At 40.4% G+C, this 24,691-nt stretch overlaps 1 protein-coding gene across 1 annotated transcript; it reads left to right on the plus strand.

Moving 5' to 3' along the window:
• Window positions 1-211: 211 nt before the first annotated feature.
• On the plus strand, window positions 212-14,221 carry LOC100693599 (protein FAM57B). The gene is made up of 7 exons (XM_025906663.1): window positions 212-1,454; window positions 1,820-2,452; window positions 3,059-3,142; window positions 4,761-4,986; window positions 7,064-7,159; window positions 12,406-12,515; window positions 13,984-14,221. Exons 2-7 carry the CDS (start codon window positions 2,334-2,336, stop codon window positions 14,219-14,221), a joined length of 873 nt encoding a protein of 290 aa, XP_025762448.1. The 5' UTR covers window positions 212-1,454; window positions 1,820-2,333.
• The last annotated feature ends 10,470 nt before the right edge of the window (window positions 14,222-24,691 follow it).

Raw genomic sequence — 24,691 nt, forward strand, 5'->3', positions numbered from 1 at the left:
GAATTTCTTAAAAAAATGTTTAGAGTTAAAGTAGTGAATGACAGATACATAAATAAATGGACACTGGATAAAACTCTGGCTCGTGTTTCCTCTGCAGCTCATTAAAGGGACATTTCCGCTGCGCTGCATCCACTGCATGTTTTCATGTTGTCGTTCCAGTTTTTCAGACGTCTGGTTTCCACAGTCATGTGACTAAAACACTTTACAGCAGGGGTGGGGAACTCCAGGCCTGCAGGTTTTAGATCTCACCCTGAGTCAACACACCTGAATCACATGATTAGTTCATTACTGGAGAACTTCAAGACATGTTGAGGTCATTTAGGACACATCTAAAACCTGCAGGACACCGGCCCTCGATGCCTGGAGTTCCCTTCCACTGTTGTAATGTTTTGAACTGTGTGTGTGTGTGTGTATATAAATTTACAAAGTAGTCATGACCTGCTTCCTTTAGGTGGCGCCACAGAGGATCATCCACAAACCTCCCCTGAGGTCTCCCTCTTCATTCTCCACTCCCTCCTCTGCACATGCTCAGACCGTCTCAGCCTCCCTGACTCTGAGCTGTCCCTCTGATGGACCCGTTTCTGGTCCTGTCCCTGCTGTCCAACATCTTCAGCTCGGCCTCCTCCGTCTCCAAACCACCCCAGCAGGTCTTTAAACCCTCCCTTCCCTCCTGCTGCTCTCCTCCTGTCACAGATCAGCTCTCACACTCGTCTCCACCTCTCTTTGGTGGCTGACCCCGGGTATTTAAACTCATCCACCTTCCTCGGCTCCCTCTGATTCACTCATTTATTCTGACCTCCTCCTACTGACTTTCACCTCCACCTCTCCTACTCGCATTAATCATTAATAATATAAGAATTCATCTGTTGGAGTCACAGAAATCTGTGACAGTAAAGTAAATCCCCTCTCATTTGTAGATTCATGAACTTTACTCAGCACCAACCATAAACTCAGTAAATGTGCTCGGCCTGTTGTTGTCACCCAGTTATGGTTGAATAACTGAGGCTCGTATATCCATAATCATCACAAACCGACTAAAATAAGAAAAGTTAAACATTGTCAGTCTCTTATCTGCTCCTTCAGACAAATATGGGCTAACTCAGGGAAACAGACTTGGAACTTTAACCTTTAGGCTGATACCACAAACCTGAAAGCTCCGCCCTCCTCTCTGCTCTGACTCGCCTGCTTTACATCTACCTGACCTGCACCGGTGTCTGTTTGCAAAAGGCTCAATGTTTTTCATTTGGAAACAGAGTCATTCATGTAAAACTAAAGAGTTTGCATCAGATTGTTAAGGTGGTTGTTAAAAATGATTAAATACTTCATTATTCATTAAACAGTGATAACTGGAACGTGTTTGGAATTCCTGTTGGAGCTGCTTCTACAGTCGCAGCAGACGGCTTCAGTTTGTATGTGTCAGCAGTAATACTGCAGTACTGGTGTTTTTTAACTAGGTAAGATCATATGAATACTTCTTCACTGCTCGTTCAGCTGCTGCTGTTTGATCGATCTGCATCTGGTGTTTAATAACTTCTCACATGAACATCACAAAATGAAGACACGTGCACACTTTCATTTATAATAATTGACTTTATTTATCTCCCTGTGAGCACACAACATTAAATTCAAGTGTAATTTTACTTTTTCAGGCTAAAGTGACATTTTACTTATAATGAAAATAGAACTGTATTTGGAGAACTCAAAGTCTCAAAATAAGAGAAGCAAAAATTAAAATCCAAATTTGTTTTTACTACAAAATGTATTTATATGCAAAATAATTTAGTAATACTTTAATTCCTTTAAATTTCCATCCATCCAGAGCGAGAGGCGGGGGACACTCTGGTCTCCAGCCAACAACCATTCACACCTACGGGCACCAGTTAACCTGACCCCACTAACTGCAGGTGTTTGGACTGTGGGAGGAACCCACACAAACGCCACACGGACGGGCAGGTGGCGGGGTCAAACTCGGCCTTTACTTTTAATTTGAAATGTATTTGTATGTCGCTTATTAAATTGTGCTCCTAGTTACTGAGCAGATTACAAGGACTTTCCTCGAGATGACGGCCAACCTGTGAATAAAGCTTTGCTCGTATTTTGCACTAATTTGCAAATAATCAAATGACGTGAATAACCTGGAGGGAACGTGCTTTCTGCTGACCCGGCCTGCAGATCCTCCCCCATCACCACACCTCCTCTGACAGGTGACAGCAGGAGGCTCCTCCCCCAAACCACTCCTACCAACCTGTGCTCTTCTAACCTCCCACATCCACAGGAGCGGGAGAGTAAAGCCCCACACACACACACACACTTCTTGTGAGAAGTGTTTTGCCATGTGGGGCCTCGTGGCTGCCGGGTCCGTCTTCTTCCCGGGACTCTTCCTCCTGTCCAAACAGGCTCTCAAACAGCTGATGGGATGGAGCGAGGGGGACGCCGCTGTCGTGTCAACACGGTAGGAACACACAGACTTCAGAGGACATCACACTACACTACAGTACACCCAGCTTGTCTTTATCTTAAAGTTTGCAGTTTGAATTATGGAAACCTCGTCTTGGTCTTCATCACTGTGTGAACTGTAGCATCAACACATTTCTTCAGAAACTGCTGTAGATGAACCAAGACTGTTTTTGTTTGCTGTCCCTCATCACTTTGTGTCGTGTCCTTTATTGTTTCTCAGTTGATGAATTTTTTGGCATCTTGTAGTTTTTTTAAATCTAGCTGTCAATTTGTAGTTTCATCTCTTTTTTAGTTATTGTGTATCTTCTTAGTTGTATCTTTTGCACTGTTTCTAACTGGTTTAATGACTTTAAGTGTCCATGTGAGTATTTGTTTTACTTTCCAACAATAAAGGAAGCTGTCACTTCAAACAGCTCCTCGCTGTAACCTTTGCATGGTTTATGAGACCTAAATGTGAAGCTTTTATTTTATTTAGTTCTTTTTTTGAAGATTTAACCAGCTGCATCAACCAAACATACGACACATATCCAGTTAAAGTTCAGCTGGTTGTTTCTCTTGTTTCAGCTGATTTGATTATTGAACATCTTGTTTGTGCTCTCAGCCTGGTATCATCCATCCAGTCCATCATGGCCTCCTCAGCCGGGTGCATCATCATCACATCCTGCAGGGACGTCATCGAGGACCGGTGAGGACTCATCTGGTTCTTATTGTCTCTTCATCATTTTACCTTCATACAATTAAACCTTTTCTCCTTTTGGTCCATTTATCAACAGTGTCATTCTTATGTATTCTTTTCTCATCAAAATTTTCTCCCAGATTATTTTGAAGTTAGATATTTATTTTTAATTTTAACATTCAGCTGAATTATTTTTTTATCCAGGAATAAAAATGTATTTAAAGCTGCTGCGTAGAAAAGGTAAAACCGAATCCAGTGTGAGGATTCTGTATGAAGCAAAGCTCAGCGTCAGCCGATAATCTCATTAACAATCTGAGCCTAATGTGCAGCAGCAGCAGGGTTATTTCAGTCTGAGACTAATCCTGCACGCTGAGCATGATGGGAAATGAAACTCTGTCGAGGAGCAGAGGGACGGCAGTGGAGCGCCGTGGTGGTCAGCTGGTTTCCTCATTTCCCAGTCAAAGTGGAGCAAAGGTTTGAATCTGAGTCTGAGCTGCATTTGGTTATCAAATCACAACACTCCGCAAGCAGCGAGGAACTCGGAGTTCGTACACCTACAGCTCAGCAGCAAGTTCACTTTAGAAAATACATTTTTATCTCAAAAACAGGAAAGAAGGAAGCGTTTCAGTGCTTTACCAAAGTAAAAGTACCCTAAAAAACCTCCAATACACTTCTGACAATTCAGCATTCAGGCTCCTGCCTGCACAGCTGTCTCATGACTGGTGTGTTGCTCTCTCTCTGTAACGGATTCTTCTGTGTGTACGTGGACTAGTGTGCTCTCAAGTAATGTGTGGTAGAGGTGGGACTTTTATTTTTGATATTTTAAATAAATGAGTACTTGTGGAAAGGCAGAAGCCATTGCTGATTCGCTATCCACCTGCACACCTCCGCGGCTGGCTTCATCTCCACCGCACGTTACAGTATGCACAGTACTGAAAAAAGCTCTTTTTTTCTAACTGTTGGATCTGTGTGATGTCACAAAGTTGGGAAAATACAGAAGCCTCACCCACATGCTGTGTATGAGGGGCAGCCAATCAAAAGACAGGTCTCTCACAGGGGGGAAAAACTGGTTTCAGACAGAGGATGACCTGAGAGGCTTCAGTGTGAGACAAAGAAGGATTACTTTTAAGTGTGATTCATGCAAAGCTGCTTTAGAAAACTCTAAGAAAATCTGGAGTTGGAAATAAGAAGACAAGGACAGCTGAACACACAGGTGCAGTTTGTTTTAGACTCTGGGAGTCTAATCAGATCTAAATGATTGTTTTAATTATTCATCAGTGGACACCTGCTTAGAAGACGGAGGAAAAGGTGCCCAAAGAGGCTCAGACATTTTATGTGTGCCACTGCAGCTTCTTCTACTTGCATTTCAGTGCAACAGCGCCCGCTAGTGGATGCCAATGCTTACTGCAGTAAAGGAAGTTGGGGGAGAAAGTACTGGAGCCATGAAGTGAGTGCAGGGAGGAGGCTGGGGTGGATGTATGGGTCAGATAACGTTAAACTGGAGCACAGGGCGGTGTCTTGGATGTTTCTGGCCTAAATGAACCTGATGTCTTAAATCTGAGATCAAAGTAATGATGCTGCTTCAGCCTCTCTCTCCTCCCTCTCTCCATCTCCTCTTTCTGCTCAGACATTGGCTGACTGATGCCTACATCTTATTTGCCACGCCTTACTTTGCCTACGACATCTACGCCATGTTCCTGTGTTACTGGCACAAGCTGCAGGTCAAAGGTCACGAGGAGGCAGGCCAAAGCGTCGGGTCGATGGGAGCCGCTGTGATTGGTTACCTGCGCAGGGAGTTCCTCATGGTGCTGCACCACATCTTCATGGTGACCTTCTGCTTCCCTGCCTCTCTGGTAACTATGACAACAGCAAACATTGACAGTGGCCATTTATCAATGCCTAAGTACGCGAGTATGTACTGGCGTTCTCGGTGAGTACGTACCCGCCGAGAACGCGAGCACGGACTCGCGATATGTACAATTGGAACACCTGCGTACGTGATGATGTCACAGGTCCGGAGTTTTTACTGCCGTCTCCTCCTAATTTAACTGTGAGTAACATGTTATGAAGCTTAACTTTAATCACAGCCAAACCGGTTTACTCAGGAACAAATAAAACACTGAAATAAACCAAACATTAACATTTAGAAGTGATCTAAGTGACTTATATATCATTTGTAACCTCAGTAGTGAAACCTCTATTAATAAAAATAGTGTACATGTACATACGTGTACATACCTTAATAAAAACAAGCAGGTGAGATGTGAGAACGCTTTTATTTCTATTCTAGTGGACACTCAATACTATAGACAGCTGCTGGGGTTTCTTTAACCTGAGTAGTGAGAAGACCGCGAGCGGGGCGGGGGGTTGAAAACGATGTGCCGGGAGTCCGCTGTTGAGTTTTGGACGAAATGCATTCTGGGATATATAGCTGTCCCAAGTCCACACCGATGCATGCTCGATAAAACGGGCGGATCGAGAACACATCCGGGACTTTTTCGCGTTCTCGGTTTGATGCGTACTTTGAATTGGAACAGTACTTGGTCTCCGACTGATGACGTATCACGAGTACACGAGAACGCAAGTACGCACAAGTACGCATATTGATAAACGCCCAGTGACACGTCCGCCCTGATCATAGACTGTACACAAAGATGGACACCTTTAAACCTGCATTTGTTCTCTGGGCGACTCTTGCATGAACAGAAGTCTATGAGAAAATTAACCTTCGGCTCATCTGATGTCTGAGCTCAGCGAACACTTTCCTGATGAACTGATGGTGGCAGTCGCTGGTTTCAGGTCTTACTGAGGCTACGTCCACACGTACACGGGTATTTTTGAAAACGGAGATTTTCCGTTTTCGTTTTAAAAAATAATCCCGTCCACACGTAAACGCAGAAATGAAGGAAAACGCTGCTAGGAACATGCCAAAGCAACAGGTGGCGATATATTCCTAACCTGTAGAAATGTTGGCCAATCAGAAGTCTAGAAGCCTCGGTGGGAAATAGTAAACAAAGATGGGGCATAGAAGCAGAACCGAGTCCTATGTGTGGAGGGACAGTAACTGTGTGTGTATATGTAAGCATTTAAACACTGCAGAGAGTACAATTAACAGTAACAGTATTGTAGAAATTCATTTCACCGAAACAATAACGTGGCGCACAGTGTGACGTCAAAAAGGCGCACACCTTTGACGCTGCGTTTTCTCCGTTTTCCTCGTCCACATGTAAATGCAAAAACGGAGTTTTCGAAAATATCCACCCTGGCAGGCGTTTTTAAAAATCTCCGTTTTCAGTGACCGAAAGCGCCGTTTACGTGTGGACGAAAGGTGCAAACGCATAGAAAAATCTGCGTTTTCAAAAATACCCGGGTACGTGTGGACGTAGCCTGAGTAAAACATGGAGTCATTTTGGAGGTGACAGTCCCAGGAAGTAGGGAAGGACTCAGGGTGGGGCTTGCTTGTTGAGGTTCAAACAAACTCTGAAGTGCCAAAAGCTGCAGTTCCTCTAACATCCACTGGAGGTCCCAGCGAGTGGCAATGAGTGCTACAAAAAACTTTAGTCTCAACTGAGAATACGTCTGCTGTGAGGCTGCCGTACTAACAGTCCGTCCAATGAGGCTGAGCTCCAGTTTAGGTGGAATTCTAAGATTTTATTCAGATGTTACTCGACTGTTATTGGCAAGTATCTGTGTGACGCTAGCTAGCTAGAATTAGCTGCTAACTTAGCGCTCTTGAGACCCTGTGGTCCAAATGTGATCACCTCCAAAATGCTAACACTGGGGGGTTTCCAGTGTTAAGGGTGACATCATGGTGGCTACATCCATCGTCTTTGTACAGTCTGTTATTATAGTAAAATATGTGTACATTAAATTATAATTTCTCCTTCCTGTGTGTGTGTGTGTGTGTGTGTGTGTGTGTGTGTGTGTCAGCTGTGGAGGCAGGGTAAAGGTGATTACTTCCAGGGCATCTTGTTTCTGGCTGAGCTCAGCACCCCGTCCGTCTCTCTGGGGAAAGTCCTGATCCAGGTAATCCACCTCCCTCCAACCTTTTACATGTGTGTGTCTGTGTGTGCATTTTTAGACATCTTGGTGAGATGTCTACTATACTTATGGGGACCAAAACCAGTCCCCACAAGTTTGAAGACATTTTTGAGGCTCAAAATGTAGTTTTAGTGTCAGGGTTACAGTTAGTTATGGTTAGGCTTTCATCTTTGATGGTAGAGTAAACAGCTAGCTCAATGAGATGTCCTCACTAAGATATGAGATTAGATAGAACTTTATTAATCCCTCGGGTGGGTTCCTCCGGGAAATTAAGTAAATGAATGAAACGTGTGTGTGTGTGTGTGTGTGTGTGTGTGTGTGTGTGTGTCTCAGATACCTAAATTCATTCAGTGTTCAGTATTGATCTGGACTACAAAAAAAACGATCAATCAGATTTACTGATTGATTAAGAAAACGCATAACGTCAAACCAGGGCTGGACTGGGACAAAAAATCAGGCATTTTGACTACAGACCGGCCCACCAGGTATTACAGCCATAAAGCCTTTGAATGAAGACAAATGCTGTTGTGACAGTGATGTACACTGTCTTGTTGGTATATGTATGATTTCTATACAATTTACGTCAGATAAAAACTTTGTTCGCAAGATTCAGATAATTATTTAATAAAAGTGAGACATTTTAAATGAGAATAATAAAGAAAAGTATTTCCTTGTGCCCCCCTTTCCCTGTTAATGCCCTACCTGCCCCCTGGCATAACTTTGCTAGACCCGCCCCTGCACAGTTACCAGCTGTCAGCTACTTAGAAAAGGATCCTGGTGTTATTTGTCTCTCAGAAACAGTTCATAACTTCCCTTCAACTCATTCATGTTGAAAGGAAGTTATGACCCTCCACCAAGTCCTTGTTGAACCTGTTTCTCCATCACCTGTTCAGCTCTGATGATTCAGTAAGGACATCTCCTGGTTTCATCTGCATGTTTCCCTCTCACCACATATCCAAACCGATATCATGACCAGCAGCTTTACAGCTGTGGCTCCAGCAAACATCAGCTGATACTAGAAATTAATATTAAATCAATTCTAACAACAGCTGATCAAGCTTAAACGTGCTGCTGTTGTTTAACGCGACATCCGCTGGTTTCCTCTTTCTGGCGCAAAGTGGGCGATAAACAAACAAGAGAGACATCAGCTGATCATTGATCAGTTTCATGATTGAAGTAGCAACAGGAGAGGGAGGGGGGAGAATGAGAGGAGAAGAGGCAGCTGTGCAGCAAAGACAGCATAACTCCAGCTTTGTGTCTTTTTTTCATTCTAGCTGAAGTCCGGGACAAACTGCGTCTCTTCTCAGCTCAATACGAAACGTGTAATATTTTCTCTGAATACGAGATGATTCCGTTTTTTACGGGACGGTTGGCAACTCTACAAACTAACCTTATGAATAAAATAAAGTTCAACATCAGTAACATCACAGCACCCACCCAGCTGTATAGAAACTCCGTCATGCTAGCTAGCACGCAGTACGAGTTATTGTAACTGACTGTAAAAAGTCAGCACAACGAAAATAAACTCCACCTAAACTTGGTTTATATCTGACCCAGATAGACTGCAGGTCATAACTTCTTACCTGAAGTTCAGTTCACCTGACACTCGGACCGGCGGCTTCCTCGGGTCTCTCCTCCTCCTGCCTCCCCTTCCCTCATCCACCTGCTGGCCTCTGTGGAAGCTCCGCCACAGCCACCACCAAACAACTGAGTTATTTTTACACATCGGCCAGCATCTGGCCAATCCACCACCTCTCATTGTTCATGCCGTTACAAAAAAAATAAATAAATAAGTCATCAGATGGCCAGTCCAGCAATGCATCAAACCTTCCAATAGAAACCAACTTTATACGTTAACATTAAGACTGATGGCGGGCTGCTGTTTGGATGTGAAACCTCGATGCTCACGCGAGAAAATCAGAAAACTTCTCGCTCTAAGGAGACACCAAAACCACAAGCAGCTAACGCTAGCACCAGCATGGATGCTTTCATTAGCAGAGCACATGAGGACCAAGGAGGGTGAGTCAGAGATCAGGGTGTCCACGCAAAACACGGAGCAAGATTCAAAAGACACTGAAGCCACGGTGCCGGACACTGAAGGGAAAGTTAGCTCCTACAGGGACGAGGCTGAGGGACGGGCCACCTCTGATACAAACTCACACAAAAACAAATGTGAGCCCATAGGGAGGACTTGGAGACCAGAAGGACATTCAGAGTTCATCGTGGAGAACTTTCCCAAAGGAAATGGGCAGGAATGAATCACAGATGTGGAAAATGAACCGGCTCCTTTTTGCCTTTAGAAGATGTGAAGGAGTGAAAAATTGGCGAATGGTGGCTCGGGTTTGAGTGATCAGCAGATGTTTGCCATCATCGTGTCCTACAGTAGCTGTTTGAGCATTTCTTTAGTTTAGTCACTTGTATATCATTTGTTCTCAGCACTTTTCGGTGTCCTCCCGTTCTCCTTTTTTTCCTTTGTCTCTCTACCTCCACACTGGACTATCCATCCATCCATTCTGTTCCGCTTATCCTTCTCAGGGTCGCGGGGGGGCTGAGCCTATCCCAGCTGTCTTAGGCCGAGAGGCAGGGTGCACCCTGGACAGGTCGCCAGTCTACACTGGACTATTCATTTCAATTTCATTTCATTTATAGAGTACCAGATCACAACAGCAGTCGTCTCGGCGTGCTTTAGGGTAAAGACCCAACAATCATATGACCCCCCCTATGAGGAAGCACTTTGGGAAGGAAAAAACTCCCTTTTAACAGGAAGAAACCTCCAGCAGAACCAGGCTGATTTTTTATTCATTAAATAATTAATTCATTAATCAAAGTTTTAGTTAAATGACAGAGATTTACAAATCATCACTCAGTCAGTGTGTCGGTTTATAACTGGGGGCGTTGCTGTGATGAACCCTGATTCAAACGTCCTCATAACAGTCTGACCACAAACCCCGTTTGGTTCCTTTGGAGTCCTGAGCAAAGTAATTGTTTTCTAAGTATAGAAGTACAAGGATGAGGATGTTTTATATTTCTCTCTGTTCCACAGCACGCCTATTAAAATCATGAGTGTGTATAGTGTATCGTCTCACTGACCCGCTTCAGAAACAGATTTGAGTTTATTCTGGATTATATAAGCTCTGTCCTGGCACCAAATGTGGAATAATCTAAAAACTTGTCCACATAAATTGATCATTTCTCCCTGTTATGTGGTTGCGGCGAGGCGTGGCCTGCGGTGCCATGCAGGGAAGGCGGACGCACCTGCACGGCATCTGCAATCACGCCCCGCCGACTTAAATATTGTACTGGGTCCTGTGGTTGTGGTTGTTGTTGTGGTTGTTACGTTGAGCTAGCAGCGGGAGAGCTGCAGCTCTGTGTGTATTGTGGACAGCAACCGTCAAAGTATTAATAAAAATGATCCAAATGTCACCGGGTCTGCCGTGTATGTTTACAGTGGTCCGCTGCTTTTTTAAATGCATATGCCTCCATCCACCGTCTCCTCAGCAGCATGAGTCTGCAACACAACACAACGCAACACAAACAACACAACACAGTATAATAACTTAGTAATAAAAAAGAAGAATAAGTGCATTTGTATTGCACACTGTTATTATTGCACCTTGTTATAAATATAAATATTATTATTGTTATTGTTTTTACCGTTGTTAACGGTAAGTCCAGGGAGGTAGCCAGTCAGGTCAGCTGTTTGCGTTGATCAGGGCTGTTGCCCTGTTGTAAAAACTGTCCTTGAGTCTATTTGTTCGGGACCTCAGCAGCCTGAACCTCCTGCCAGACAGCAGCAGCTTAAACACCCGGTGTCCTGGGTGTGTACCGTCCCGTAGGATGCTGCACGCCCTCAGGAGACAGCGAGTGCTGTACAGGTCCTTCAGGGAGGGAAGAGGATGTCCAGTGATTTTTTGGGCCATATTGATGACCCTCTGGAGTGCCTTTCTGTGTGCTGTGGTGCAGCTGGAGAACCACACACTGATGCAATATGTCAGCACACTTTCAATGGAGCAGCGGTAGAAGACGGTCAGTAGCTCCTTCTTCAGGTCCATTTTTCTGAGAATTCTCAGAAAGTGGAGACGCTGTTGGGCCTTCTTTAAAACCGCAGAGGTGTTAGAGCTAGATTGATTCTGGGAAAACCTGAGGGGGAACTATAATCTATAATCTCCATAATTTCTAATATCAGGAAAAGTTGAGCACTGTGCTTTCTCTGCACATGCTCATTGGGACTCTGTCCACGCTTGTGGAGCAGATATTTTAAAATTGATATGGGATAAAATAGTCTCTCTCTTTTTTTTTTTAAAGTAAAGCATTTTTATTCTGTCCACTACACTTTAACCTCCTAGGACCTGCCGTCCACATATGGGGACATCACATTTTGGGTTGTCTAGACCAAAATACAGAATTTTGCTCTACAAGGGCCTGATGTCCACTTACGAGGACATTATACTGCCTCTGTTCTATCGAAATTTAAAACAAATCTCCTCATATGTCGATCTTATTTTTCTCAGAAACAAAAATTGGAATGTTTTTACATTCATCAGGTCCCAATCAGCCCAAATATCAAAGAGAAATTACAAAAGCATGCCATGAAAGAGTTCGGGTCTTAGGGGGTTAAATAACTGCAGCTTTAAACTTAAACTAATTTCATCTTTCAATATGAAATGCAAATACTGTCGTTTCCAGCTCGCTGCTGTTGGCAAACCAACAACGTGGGTTGTAATAACGTGCTGGACAACACATCACGTCCCAGCGTGACCCACTGATCAGTGTTTTCACCGTGAAAATACACAAAACACACTGTAGTTATTCACACAGTACTCTTATCTTTAATTCTAGTTTACAGATTTCTAGTTTTTTGTGTTCTGTAATATGTGCATATAAATGGTAAATGGCCTGTATTTATATAGTCTATATGTGCATATAGACTTTAAAAAGCTCATATTAAATAAATTACACTGGTTTAATAAAAGCTCTGACTTCTAAAATAATTTCAAGCACATACAGAATGTTAAGTATTAGATCAGCAGCAGTTACATAATTACTTAAAGATGTTTCTGGTTTTATTTCTGCAGCCATAACTCTGACTGTCTCCCTTAAACATTTCCACCTTTAATCAGAACCAGCTCTCCGTCAGCACGTTTGACGTCTCCTGTCATTATTTATTAAAATGAACTCTTTGTTTTCTGTCTCGTTTCTCTTCATGATGATGATGATGATGACGTCTTCAGTATAAGAAGCAGCACACGCTGCTGCACAAAGTGAACGGCGTCGTCATGCTGCTCACCTTCTTCGGCTGTCGGGTCTTACTCTTTCCCTACCTGTACTACGCCTACGGCAGGTAAGCCACGCCCACCTCTGCTTCTTTAGTATAAAATAATGGCATTGATCAAAAACAACACTGATTATCTGCAACCCCCCCCTAAAAAAAAAAATAATTATTTAATCATTTTCCTGTTTGTCTTTTAAAACAACACAAACACAAATAAACAAGACAAAAATATTACTTAGTCATTTATTTATTGTGGAAAAAATGATCCAGCATTACAGATCTATAAGTATTTCTATCTAATTTAGTTGGATTTTCAGTTAATTTAAAGGTGGACGTGGTTTGTGTGTGTCTCACGTGTTCAATGAAAAACAGGTTTCACATAAAAACTGCCGTTAAACACTAACACGATCCACGTTTGCTTCATTTAAGGGGCTGAGCTGAGCGTAACTTTATCTTTTATTTTAAATTGTGTTATAAAACCAAACTATGTAGCAATGACCCGTACACGCACAGACACGGGAACAACTGAGCAGGAAAACTGGGAGTCAGAACACACGTTACACTGATCTCACAGACACAGCTGGTTAAGTACACAGTAAGTACAGTTACAGTGTTCGATATCGGGCCCAAGAACACGTAGTTCAGTGTAAGTATGTAAAAACTTGTAGTCACAACATTCGCAGCGTGACGGTCAAAGAAGAATGATTCTGATCTTTCATCTTTGTGAACGAGAATCTTCTGATTCCTCAAGTTTCAGCTCAAAACATCCAGAATGCTGTGTGAGTACTGTGAATCAGACAAACTGATAATTCATTTACATTTTCTCCTGTAATGTAGTGAGAAGTTAAGATGATTTAGACTTTTTTAGCTGCTTTTTTCTCTGAAGGTTAAAAATATCAGAGTACTTAGACATTTAAAGAAAAGTAAAATAAGTTATATTTCAGTTTGGCTCACCCAAAAAAACCAATAATATCTGTTTTCCAGCCAGTTATAAATCTTATAAATGATCAAATCTTCCAAATAACTTTGAAATTTACAGATTATATTTTTATGTAAAACTTTTTTCCACTCGTCTTCGACTCATTTGACTTTTTGTAGAAAACGTAAACATGTTTTAAGACAATTCATTGTCATTGTTCTTTATCCTGTGTGACTGAGGCCTACTTGTTCACACTGCAGACAAACTGAACTCTACTTTTGATTTACTAATCGCTGTCGTGTAATAATTCTTGTATTAAATTGTGCTCTTTTGGGTTTTAACTGACTTTGAGTTGTTCATGAATGTCTGAGCCACATTTCATCGCAGCTTTGCATGATTCAGAGTTCAGACTAACTTCTGGAAGCCAGCAGAGGGGCCTCAGAGATATAACGCTTCTGCTATAAAACTCCATGATGACCTGACACAACCAGAAACATTCAAAATAGTTCTTGATGTTTAAGTATTCATCTTCGACATGAGGGAATTTTTGATTATAAATTTTTTTTATTAAAATGTCAGTGCGACTTTGATCACAGCGCCCCCTGCCTTGTGTTTCAGGTATGCATCGATGCCGATGTACCAGGTGCCCCTGGTGGCCCCATGGCAGTGTAACCTGGGGACTGCCCTGCTCTGGCCTCTTCAGCTTTACTGGTTCATGCTGATCTGCAGAGGAGCTCTGCGCCTGTTCACCAAACGCTCTAATTCACCACCTGCAATTCTTAAAGCCGACGGCAACTTGGCCCCAGCTAACGGCTGCACAACCAATCAGACAGCTGGTGGAGGAAGAGGAGAGTAATTTAATCCGATCAAGTGATGTCTGCCTTCAGAGCCAATCAGATTACCAGGGGGGCGGTGACTGTTACAAACAGATGAGTGTTTCTTCTCGTTTACGGTAAAAGTTACAAGGAGTGAACGTAGTGACAGAAAAGCTTACAAACCCAGATCCATTATTAAATGGAAAGGGAGGAAATGAACATTAGAAGTGTGAACAAGTTTAATCAGAAGGGAGACGACGGCTGTTTGTAGTAAAACCACACCAGAAGAATCAGGATTTACCGATCACACTGACGTTTGACGGGATCATACGAGGAGCAAACCTGTACCCCGACCTGTAAGGACAAAACAAGATAAAACTATATATAAAAAGGTAGAAATGGTTTGTGTGAAGTTCGTGTGAAAATGATAATAATTTGTTTAAAGGGAACAGAGAAATCATCTTCTAAGATTAATTAAATTTTAAGGAGTCCCACAAGGATCAACATTAGGCCCACTGTTATTCACTCTGCACAAACTGCAGTTAGTCTCCAACGTTCTGCAATAGTCACAATTTTGTTCTGTAACATTTCTCTTCTATTTGGTTGTGGTCATTTAAAATCTCTAATAACCAGTTCAAGAGCTTTTATATTGTGCACACATGTAACAAAAAAAGTACATCCTATTGAGAAGCAAATTTTCTTAACCATTGAAAACAGTTATGATTGTGTGATTATATAATCTCTGATAAAGGTGTCCCACAGGGATCAACATTAGGCCCACTGTTATTCACTCTGCAGATGAACTCAATTTATTCTCGAACTGTATTAATCATGTCAGGATCCAATCTGCTTCACCACATTTTGTAAGCACTGATTAAGAATATATTAAGGAATCAAAGTATTACATAATTATCAAACAGGTTATTGAACATTATTTTGGGGGACTATTAAATAGCATATTTGTAGGTACAGAGGAGTAGACATTCAGCCTGTGGTCACGCTGTGAGCTACACTGGCCCTCTATATATTTGTCAGCATTAAGTAAAGTTGATTAAAGTTTGTAGTGGTTCTATATTAGGTCCCTTAGTTTTTCCACTGTTTCTAACAGTAAATATTGTCCAGCTTCATTCTGTAAAGTCAGTTTTCAAGCTGATGATAGCTCTTCCTTTTTTCCCCCACGAGCACAACAGAGCCTGCTTTCAGTTACTTTCACACTTTTTTGCACGTTGGTATCCAACATCAAAGCTATGCAAGTGTTTACAGTTGCCTTCACCTCTGTAGTCACTTTTACCTGAAGAAAGGACTTCTTACTCCTGCGTACAACATCATCTGCAGTGTTTATGCTGACAATACCATCTTGAGGATTCATGACTTCATTAACATTTTGACCAGTGTGTGTTTAACAGTGCCGGGGCCTTTTAATAAACAACAAAAACCACAGGCCTGTATGTACAGAGGTTTGTTTTCTGATCCACACTCATGTGACTCAGTTCCACGTCGGCTCGTTTTAATCTTCTGTCTGATTTTTTTGCAGCATATAATTTGTTCTGGTGTCTTTCTACAAAATACATGTTGATCAAAGAGCTTCCTGAATTAATAAACTTGACTTAAAACAGAATATTTTACATGAATTTTCTGATCATCTCTTTATGAAGCATCAAGAATGACTTTTACTATTGTTTTATTATTATTTAGTTTCCAGTTATTTCTCAGGGATAACAGTTAACTTTTTTGTTTTTTGGTCCCGGACCTTAAGGCCACTCCACCACCCCACCCCCAGCTTACTGGGGATGACAACTGCTTTTTAAAATGTATTTATTTATTGTTTATAGACAAAATCTCATTAACAACATCTATAAGTCCATGCCTTAATCAGACTTATTTATTTAACAAAGTTCATTTCTGTAAATAAACTCTTGTAAAGGTCACAGGTTGAAGTTACCTGTACAGGTGTCAGTTTTGTGCAAGGATTGCTGTTTTCTTCAGACTTATGGAAGTTTGAAAGAGAAAATTATAATTCCCAATTTTAATTTTAATGTCATTAAACAAGATGAAATATTCACTATAGAATTATACATGCTAATCATAATAGCAAAGCACATCTCAGGTTTGTTTTAATCACCAAACTTATAAATAAATAATATAATAATAACATATAAAATGAAACTGGAATTACTCGTCTTTATTTCTGAGTCAGTTTTGTTCCAAAATTCTTTTAATACATCCTGATACTTCCTGTCTCGTTGTAGGTTATGTCATCATCACCAGTTTGCGTCATTCTGTGGTTATTCTGGTCTTTTTCTAGCTGGTCTGGACGTCTTTGTAGTCATTTGGACAGTTCACGTCTTCTCAGTTTGTCTCTTGTCATCTTGAGTCTTAGTTGTTTACATTTCATTCGAATCTGTTTGTGCGTCTTCAGTTGTTTTGTCTTTCTTTGCAGCTATTTGCTGCTATTTTTTCATCTCTTTATGGTCATTTTTGCAGCTTTATCTCGTCTCTGATGTAAGTTTGTATCCATTTCTGGCCGTTTGTGTCTTTTAGTTTTTTCAGGCCTTCAGCCTGTATTTTTTCCCCACTCGTTCATTTGGAGCTTCGTTTTAGTTGTTTGGTTTTTCACTTTAATTGTTTCACATCCTCTGAAGTTTTCTTCGTGGCAGATTTTTCTCCTTGTGATCTTTTGGATTCTCTCATCATCTTTTCTTGCTTTTGTATTTTTTTCATTGGGTCTTAGTGTTGTTACTTTAGGTTGGGGGGCGTTCGGTTTCTGCTGCTTCGCTCAAATCTTGGCCGATGAATTAGAAATATGTTCTTAGACAAACTAACTGTACCTCGTTATCTTTTTAACTTAAGAGCAGCAGTCCTGTTCATGATGCCCCGTTTACTTGACATGGACACAAACCTGCGTGTAAAGGCTTTGCTTGACATGAGCTTCACTGGATTCAGCCTTGGTGAGCGCTCACACACAGTAATCATTGTAACGCAGTCTCCTTTGTGTTACAAATGTAAACATTTCACCAACTTTAAAACATGCACAACTGAAAGTTTAGCATTTGTTCTATAACAGCGTCTGCATCTCTGAGCAGCACAGATATAAACACCATCGTCTACATACGACTGAAACACGCTATTTAAATATAATTTAAATAAAAATTGAGCATTTTTGGCAATTCTTAAGTGCTAGGTACTGATAATTATAATCATCATAATTACATTAGTAGTTATATATTTTCAGGGCGTAATTGTATTATTTTGGGATTTTAAATAAGTATAAAGTCTTAATTTTAACAGATAATTTTAAATTATCTGCCTGAGTGATTTTGGTATCAGAACTCTAGCGTTATGTCAACCGTCCAGTCTTTTCAGATTTCTCTGATAAATCCACATGAAAGAAAACTGAACTGAGGGGCGACTGGCAGGAAATGTGTTCACTGTTATTGATAGGCTGAAGAAAACACACCTTTTTGTTTTGCCTACATTTTGACCCCCAGTGATACGTTCCACAGTCACTGAGACACCCACAACCTGACAATAAATGGATGCTCTGTGGAGACTTTTGGAAGTACCAGTGAATAACCATCACCAAGAAGCTCTTCCTTCAGACATGACGTCTTCCACATCACTAGTTAAAAACATGTTATACAAGCACAAACATCATTAAACACTTTGCTGTGTTACCCAGATGTACTCCGAGCATCATTTCACCCACAGTGTTACCAAACAGGAGAAAACTCCACAGTTAGTCTGAATGTTCAGTTAAACTCTTCTTCACCATTTTTCATTTTATAGTAAATCCAGTTGTGTTTATCACCGAGGGCCAGACTCAAATACTGAAGCAACATAAATATAATCACATCATCACAACATCATTTATTCTTTTACTCTTTTCTATGACATCAGTTTTTATGCTGATGATTCAGTTTGGTTTGCTCCACCTGAATCACCTCAACCCAATCTGCCTTCAATGAACCTCAGACTTTACATTTTATAGCTTAAACCTTTGTGGTCAAACCTTGTGATAATGGACTGAAAATCATCCAATCAGGATACGTTTAAAACCCAAATGTAACACATTTGTAGAGGTTTCCACAGGAGTGTCCCACAGGGAGCAGTATTATCCCCCCAACGTATCCAGAGCTCAATCAACTTCATAGAATCTGAATAAAGGCCTCACACATGGATTAATATTAGGTCCTCTGTGAATTAGAATTTGTCCTTCACTTATAATATGATGCCAATGTTACCAGACTGTTTGCCACCTGCTCAGACTTTGACCAGATTTACTACGTTATACCTTAAACCTTTACAGTCGAGCTCTAATCGACTGAAAATCAACCAACGTACATTTAAAAAAAAATAAAAAATAAAAATCCAAACATAATAAGTTTGTAAGCATTTTACAGGAGTGTCCCACAGGGGGCAGTATTAGACCCTCTGATATTTACTCTCTATTCAATTGTCTTTACAGTCAGTTTTTATGCTGATGACACCATTTTTCTTTGCCACCTGCTCCGCCTCAGCCTGCTACTTTATATTATACTTTATAGGTTAAACCTTTGTGCTAATCCAGTGGAAAAGATGGATTTACCAGATAAAACCAACCTGTGGACTAAATATTTTCACAATAAGAGAAGTCACAGGGGAGACCATCGTAATACATGAAAAACATGTTAGGTATTAGATTTAATGTCATTATAAGTTTGTTTAAGCGTGACAGAAATTAGGATTGTTTCAAAGTTTTGGTGATGATGAATCAAATTAAAAATCTGATTATAAAAACCAGAGTATTGCCTAATATGACTTCCTATTAGTTTAGAAAAATCTTTGATAAAAGTGTCACACAGGGATCAACATTAGACTCCAGCTGTTTCCTCTGTGCATAGATAGAATTTTTCCTTCTGGTTTCTCTAGGATGCATTTACTTATGTGTTTTCTTTCAGTAAACCTCACACTTTATTCACCATGTTGACCAGAATTTGTACTTAGTTCAAACCCTTGTGATCAAACCTTGTAATAACTGATAAAAAAAAAAAAAAGAAAAAAGAAAATCATCTGACACGCATTAAAAATATCCAAATATATTAAGTTTGTAGAGATTTCACTAATGTTTCCCCACAGGCAACAGTGTCAGGGCCCCTGCTGTTAACTCTAGAACTAAATGTATTCCTAAATATTTCCATTTTGGTACAAGTGTTATTTTAACACGACACAGGACAGAAATGCAAAAATGACCCGGATCTGTAAAAACCCACAAATATCCCGATGATCAAGAAGTCGCCTCACAGGAGGTTAGAGCTGTGTTCTGATGGGGGTGAAATACATCGTGTGCAGATTTAAAATGTAATCAACAATATTCATTTGTTTGTTTGTTTAAAGGCAACAGAAAACATGAGCTCTTGGGCTGATTAAGCTTTTTGCATATAATGAATGAAGGTAACACTTAAAAAATCCTGATAAACAAATCTACAGTGGTCCTAATCAGGCTTCCTGACCGTCCCCGTCGTTTCCTCTGAACTGTTTTTCCTTCTGTTTGCAACCCCTTCATCCTCACCCCGTCCTGCTCTCAGAAATCTTAGGATTTTACCGTTTAGACCAGATTTTGTACTTTAAACGTTTGTGCTCAAACTTTGACCATCAGCTGAAGAACCGACACACATTTAAAAATCCAAAAATAATAAGTTTGTCAACATTTGACTAGGGTACGCCCCCGGCTGTTTACTCTGGATAAATGAATGTATTCTTCAGCTTTTGTGCTGATGAGAGCGTTTGGTTTGTTACCCGCTTCACCTCGACCCAGCCTGCTTTCAATCACCTCCACACGCCACCATTTCATTTATAGGTTGAAACTTTTGTAAATAAATATTTCAGTAAATGACCACAATTTACAGATAAAACTAACTATCCTGTAGACGATGCAAATATTATTAAAGTATTAAGTTTAGTAACTACAGACATTTGTGACAGTAAACCAGAAAAGAGAACCTCTCGGGTTGATGACATATTTTGCTCATAACAATATAATCTAATAAAATAAAAATATATAAATCTAAATAATCTAATCTGATTAAGAGTTCTGATGAAGGTGTCACAGGGATGCACATTAGCCCTGCTGCTGTTTTCTCTGTACATAAACTGTACATATGCTGATGACATCATCGTCTCCAACATTCAGTTCAGTTTCCTCGCTCACTTTTTTCTGGTGATCCCGTGGAGCAGGACAGAGAGCAGAGGATTCAGAGGAGATTACACATGTAGATTATATTATAGATAAATATTTTACCCTGGATGAAGAAGCATCAACACATTCTGAAAGCAAACTGCAGGATTTCATGTTAGTTTCATTTTCATGTACTCTGCAGCAGAACCAGCACTGAACCTGCTGTAAACGACGACTCACCATCTCTAATCAAAACAAACAACTGATTTCAGTTTTTCCTGTAAAGTATCTAATATTTCAATTCAGCAAGTGATTTTTGATGCAACTGGCATTTTAACACAACATGGACGTGACCCAGAGATGTAAAAACCGCATCAACCTTAATTTGAGCTTTAAAGACTTTCACATATATCAGAACTGTAACACATGAAGAAACCATTTCACTTCGAACACAGTAAAATAGACCATGTCACCACATCTTAATCTCTCTGCATGGACAAAGGCAGGGACCAACTCCTCACCGCTGGCATTTACACATGTCCAAAACTCGACTTCTCTTTTCTACAGTAGCATGAAACTGCTGCACATTTTAGGACAGTAATGAGAGTAAAGTGACTGAGATGACCCAGATTTAAACAATGAAGGTCAAATTTAGTTCTGTATTTGTTGTCGTATCTCCAGTTTATTGATTAATAGGTTTTAAGACGTGATTTAAAAGACTGGATAGACTCGGCAGTACGAATATGAACAGGGAGGTTATTCCAGAGTCTTGGTGCCACGGTTGCAAAGGTCCGGTCACCTCTCGACTTCAGTCGAGACCTAGGTTGTGCTAGGAGCCTGTGATTGGACGATCTAAGTGCTCTGTTGGGATTGTATAAATGAGAGTATGAGACACTGAAAGATTAACAACATGATTCACCTTCACATTAACTGTATCCAAACACTGATTAATACAACAAACATAACCTTCATTCATATAGATTTGGTCCAATGAACCTTAAACTCCCATCAGACTAACATGGAGTAAAATGTCTCCACTGGCTTTATTTTCTTTTTTCAAAACGCTGCTCATTAGGTCACGACAACAAACACTGGCGTAAACATCTTAAACAAACCAGATCAAGTTGTGAAATGGAAGCAGGGCTGCTGCTGGGAGATAAAGAGGATTTTTAAAGACTAGTTTAACTGGTTTAAAAGGACTGGAAGCTTTAGAGACAACCTCTAAACACTACAGACAAACTGAATCATCACTAACATGTTTGTTGTTCAATTTAGAGAAGAGGCAGGGACGAGTAGGATCGTTGGGGCCTCAGTCTCCATCACTATACTGAGAACATCCAGAGAGATCTTTACCTGAGTTTGAACACTTTTTTGCACTCAAACATTCATCATTGAAAATGCATCTTATCTTATAAAGTAATCTTTCAGACTCTCAGATCGGTGGTGCAGCTGTTCCAGCCATGATTTTGTTACATTAAACTGAAGGAGGACTGATCACACAATATTTCTTCATGGTAAGTGTTACCCTTGAGTCAATACTCTGTTACAAAGAAAGAAAGAAACAAAGTGTACCATGTTTTTATAGACTTCAATGAAACACGCCTGTCAGTCCTCACCTTTGAAGTTCAGACGTTTCATGAGTAAAACACAAGTTTGCATCGTGTTTGTTGGAACTGCAGCACAGCTGGTTGGATGACGTCATTCAGCTGAAACTGCAGAACCACAGGAAGACATTACACACGATCAGCTCACAGTGAACATAGAACCAGTTCATGTGCACCCAAACAGAGACAGAACATTTAGAGATAGTTTGGAAACTCATGAAAATATGACAAACCCCAAAATTCTCATTTCATTAAACCAAATGGAATCAACCCAGCTATTATGATGCACCATAAACCTGATTCAATTCATCTTTGTTCACACAGTTGTGAGTCTGTTTGATGCACCTCTGATTCACCCACACCAACCTGATCATGTCTAACAGGGATGCAGTGACTGAAATCAAATCTGTTCAAAAACCATCAAAAATGAACCATCAGAGATGAATCGCCACCTTAGAGCTTCCACAGTATAAATATGTTTGAACTTTAACCTTTTGATAACAAAGTTCCTGCTTGTCCCAGATCAGTTCTTTGACATTTCATCAGCTTCAGTTTGTTTTTGACTCCCAGTGAACATTCAAACATATTTGCATCCTGCTGGTTTCACCTTAAAATAAACACCAAAGCTCCAGTTTACATCCTTTACTCTGTCATGTTAGAGTCCAGCCTTTTAGATGAAATGTGTCTCAAACTTTCTCATTTATGTAAGACCTCATGTTTGTACGTTGCTGCTCTGACCATCATCATCAGCTCTGCGATTAATCCAGTACGTTCTCACATCGTACAAACCAAACAACACAAAAATCAAGTCAACAGGACAAAACGCAGAAAAAAAACAAACACAAACCAAAGAAGAAAAAACTCACAGACACAACAACAATATAAACACACAACACTGACTTTAGAAATGACATCACTGGTAACCTCCCCCGTCTGACCTCCGTCACTTCTACCTGAGATTATTATTGGCCAAGAAATTGTCAGGACTTTGAAACCAATTGTTCAGTTATGTTTTTTATCAATAAGATTCAACGACTATGAAACTCATTTCATTTAAGAGTGAAGTGACAAGAACACGTAACAGAGATGACTGACAGGACAAATGAGTCAACACCACATCCAGATGATTAAAGCTAATAAAGATCGAAACTGGTTACATTTCAGAGAGTATCACGCTTCATGTTTCCACCTGTGGCTGTTTCAGCTCGTTCTGCTGAAACATAACAGCCGTGATGGTTTGGATCTCTTTAGACTTTTCCAAACCGTCCAAGTCATTTTTTATGTGAGAAGGATAAATGGATTATAATCTCTGTCGCAAGGTGGAAAACCCACGACATTAACCCCAGTGTGAAGTAAAACTGTGTCAAGTAACAGACACGAGTGTTGACCAGTATGACGTAGCTGATTCTAAAGTATCAAAAATGTCAGTTTTTCCCACAAATAAATATAAATAAATATATAATAACAATAATATTAGATAATTAAATAATTTCAAATAAAAACCTTCACTGAGGCCTGAAGCCTGGACAGAAACAAACCCAGAGGTCACAGTCACATAATGATGATCAGGTGGACCTGAAGGAAGAACTGGGAACACTTTTCAGAACCTTTCATCAGCTCTGTGAAACATTTTGTTTTCCAGCCCCTGATCGCCATTGATATATATAAAACACATTGATACCTTCATAAGAAACATTCGTTTTGTTTATAATCCACCCAAATGTCTGACCTTTGATTTCAAGTTGGTGCATAAACATACTGATGACAGTTTTGCCCACATTATCCACACACAGAAAACATAATTTAAGGTTTACAGTTTATAAGTTTCTAATAACTGAGCTGTTTTTGTATGAGATCAGCCTCAGTTTAATTCAATGAGACTGTTATTGCTCATGTAAAACACCTGTGCATGCCCACCCAGCAGAGGGCGCTGTGGTTAAATAACTGGTGCTGGTAACTTTAAATAGTACAAGACAATAAATATTATTCTGTTAGATGTTAAACCTGAAGGCACGTTAAAGTCAGGACTGCAGATCAGTTAATTGAAAAATTAAATCTCAGAAAGAAAAACATCATCAGCACACATGTACACCAAGCACGTTAAATCTGTTTACCCCGTCCTAATGAGGGTTGTCAGATACAGCTGTGACACATCTGCCTTTTAAGTCAAGCTGTTGTTATATTTGGATCCAGAGCTCAGCTTTCTCTCTCAGTTCAGCTGACTTTGCATTTATGAACTGGATGTCATTTGGAAGGTAAATATAGAGGGAAAGGGGGAGGGATGTGGGTGATGGAGGGGTGGGAGGGGGGGTAAGACAGAGAGGAGGAGTGACAGAAGGAGGGAGGAAAGGAGATTTAATAATGAAACATTTACAGCATATTTAATCATATTACAGCTGTGACATATACTCATGCTTTAATTAAAAAAACAAATAGTCATAAAACAAAACTAACATGTTGAACTCCCGCTTTGATATTTTACACTTTAGACTCAGCTGTGATTACAAACTGTAATTACTGTATCCAATATTTATTTACTCTGTGTAATATCACCTGATAGGACAGGAGGGTATTTGGGGGTTAAAGACAGACGTGAGGAGCAGGAAAGAAAAGAGGGAACAACAGGAGATTAACGATGAGGAGAGGGTAGGAGGAAGAGGAGCTGGTCATTTCATAGAAAATATAATAAACAGAGTTTAGAAAACCTGTAATGAAATCTTATTGCCTGATTATTGATCAATTTAAGTTCTTTA

This window comes from Oreochromis niloticus, linkage group LG4 (assembly GCF_001858045.2).
Source record: "Oreochromis niloticus isolate F11D_XX linkage group LG4, O_niloticus_UMD_NMBU, whole genome shotgun sequence".
Taxonomy (NCBI): domain Eukaryota; kingdom Metazoa; phylum Chordata; class Actinopteri; order Cichliformes; family Cichlidae; genus Oreochromis; species Oreochromis niloticus.

Coding starts and splice junctions, on each gene's coding strand:
- LOC100693599 (XM_025906663.1), top strand. CDS start 2,334: ATGTGGGGCCTCGTGGCTGCCGGGTCCGTCTTCTTCCCGGGACTCTTC. Junction 2,453..3,058: donor GCCGCTGTCGTGTCAACACG/GTAGGAACACAC, acceptor TTGTGCTCTCAG/CCTGGTATCATCCATCCAGT. Junction 4,987..7,063: donor TCTGCTTCCCTGCCTCTCTG/GTAACTATGACA, acceptor TGTGTGTGTCAG/CTGTGGAGGCAGGGTAAAGG.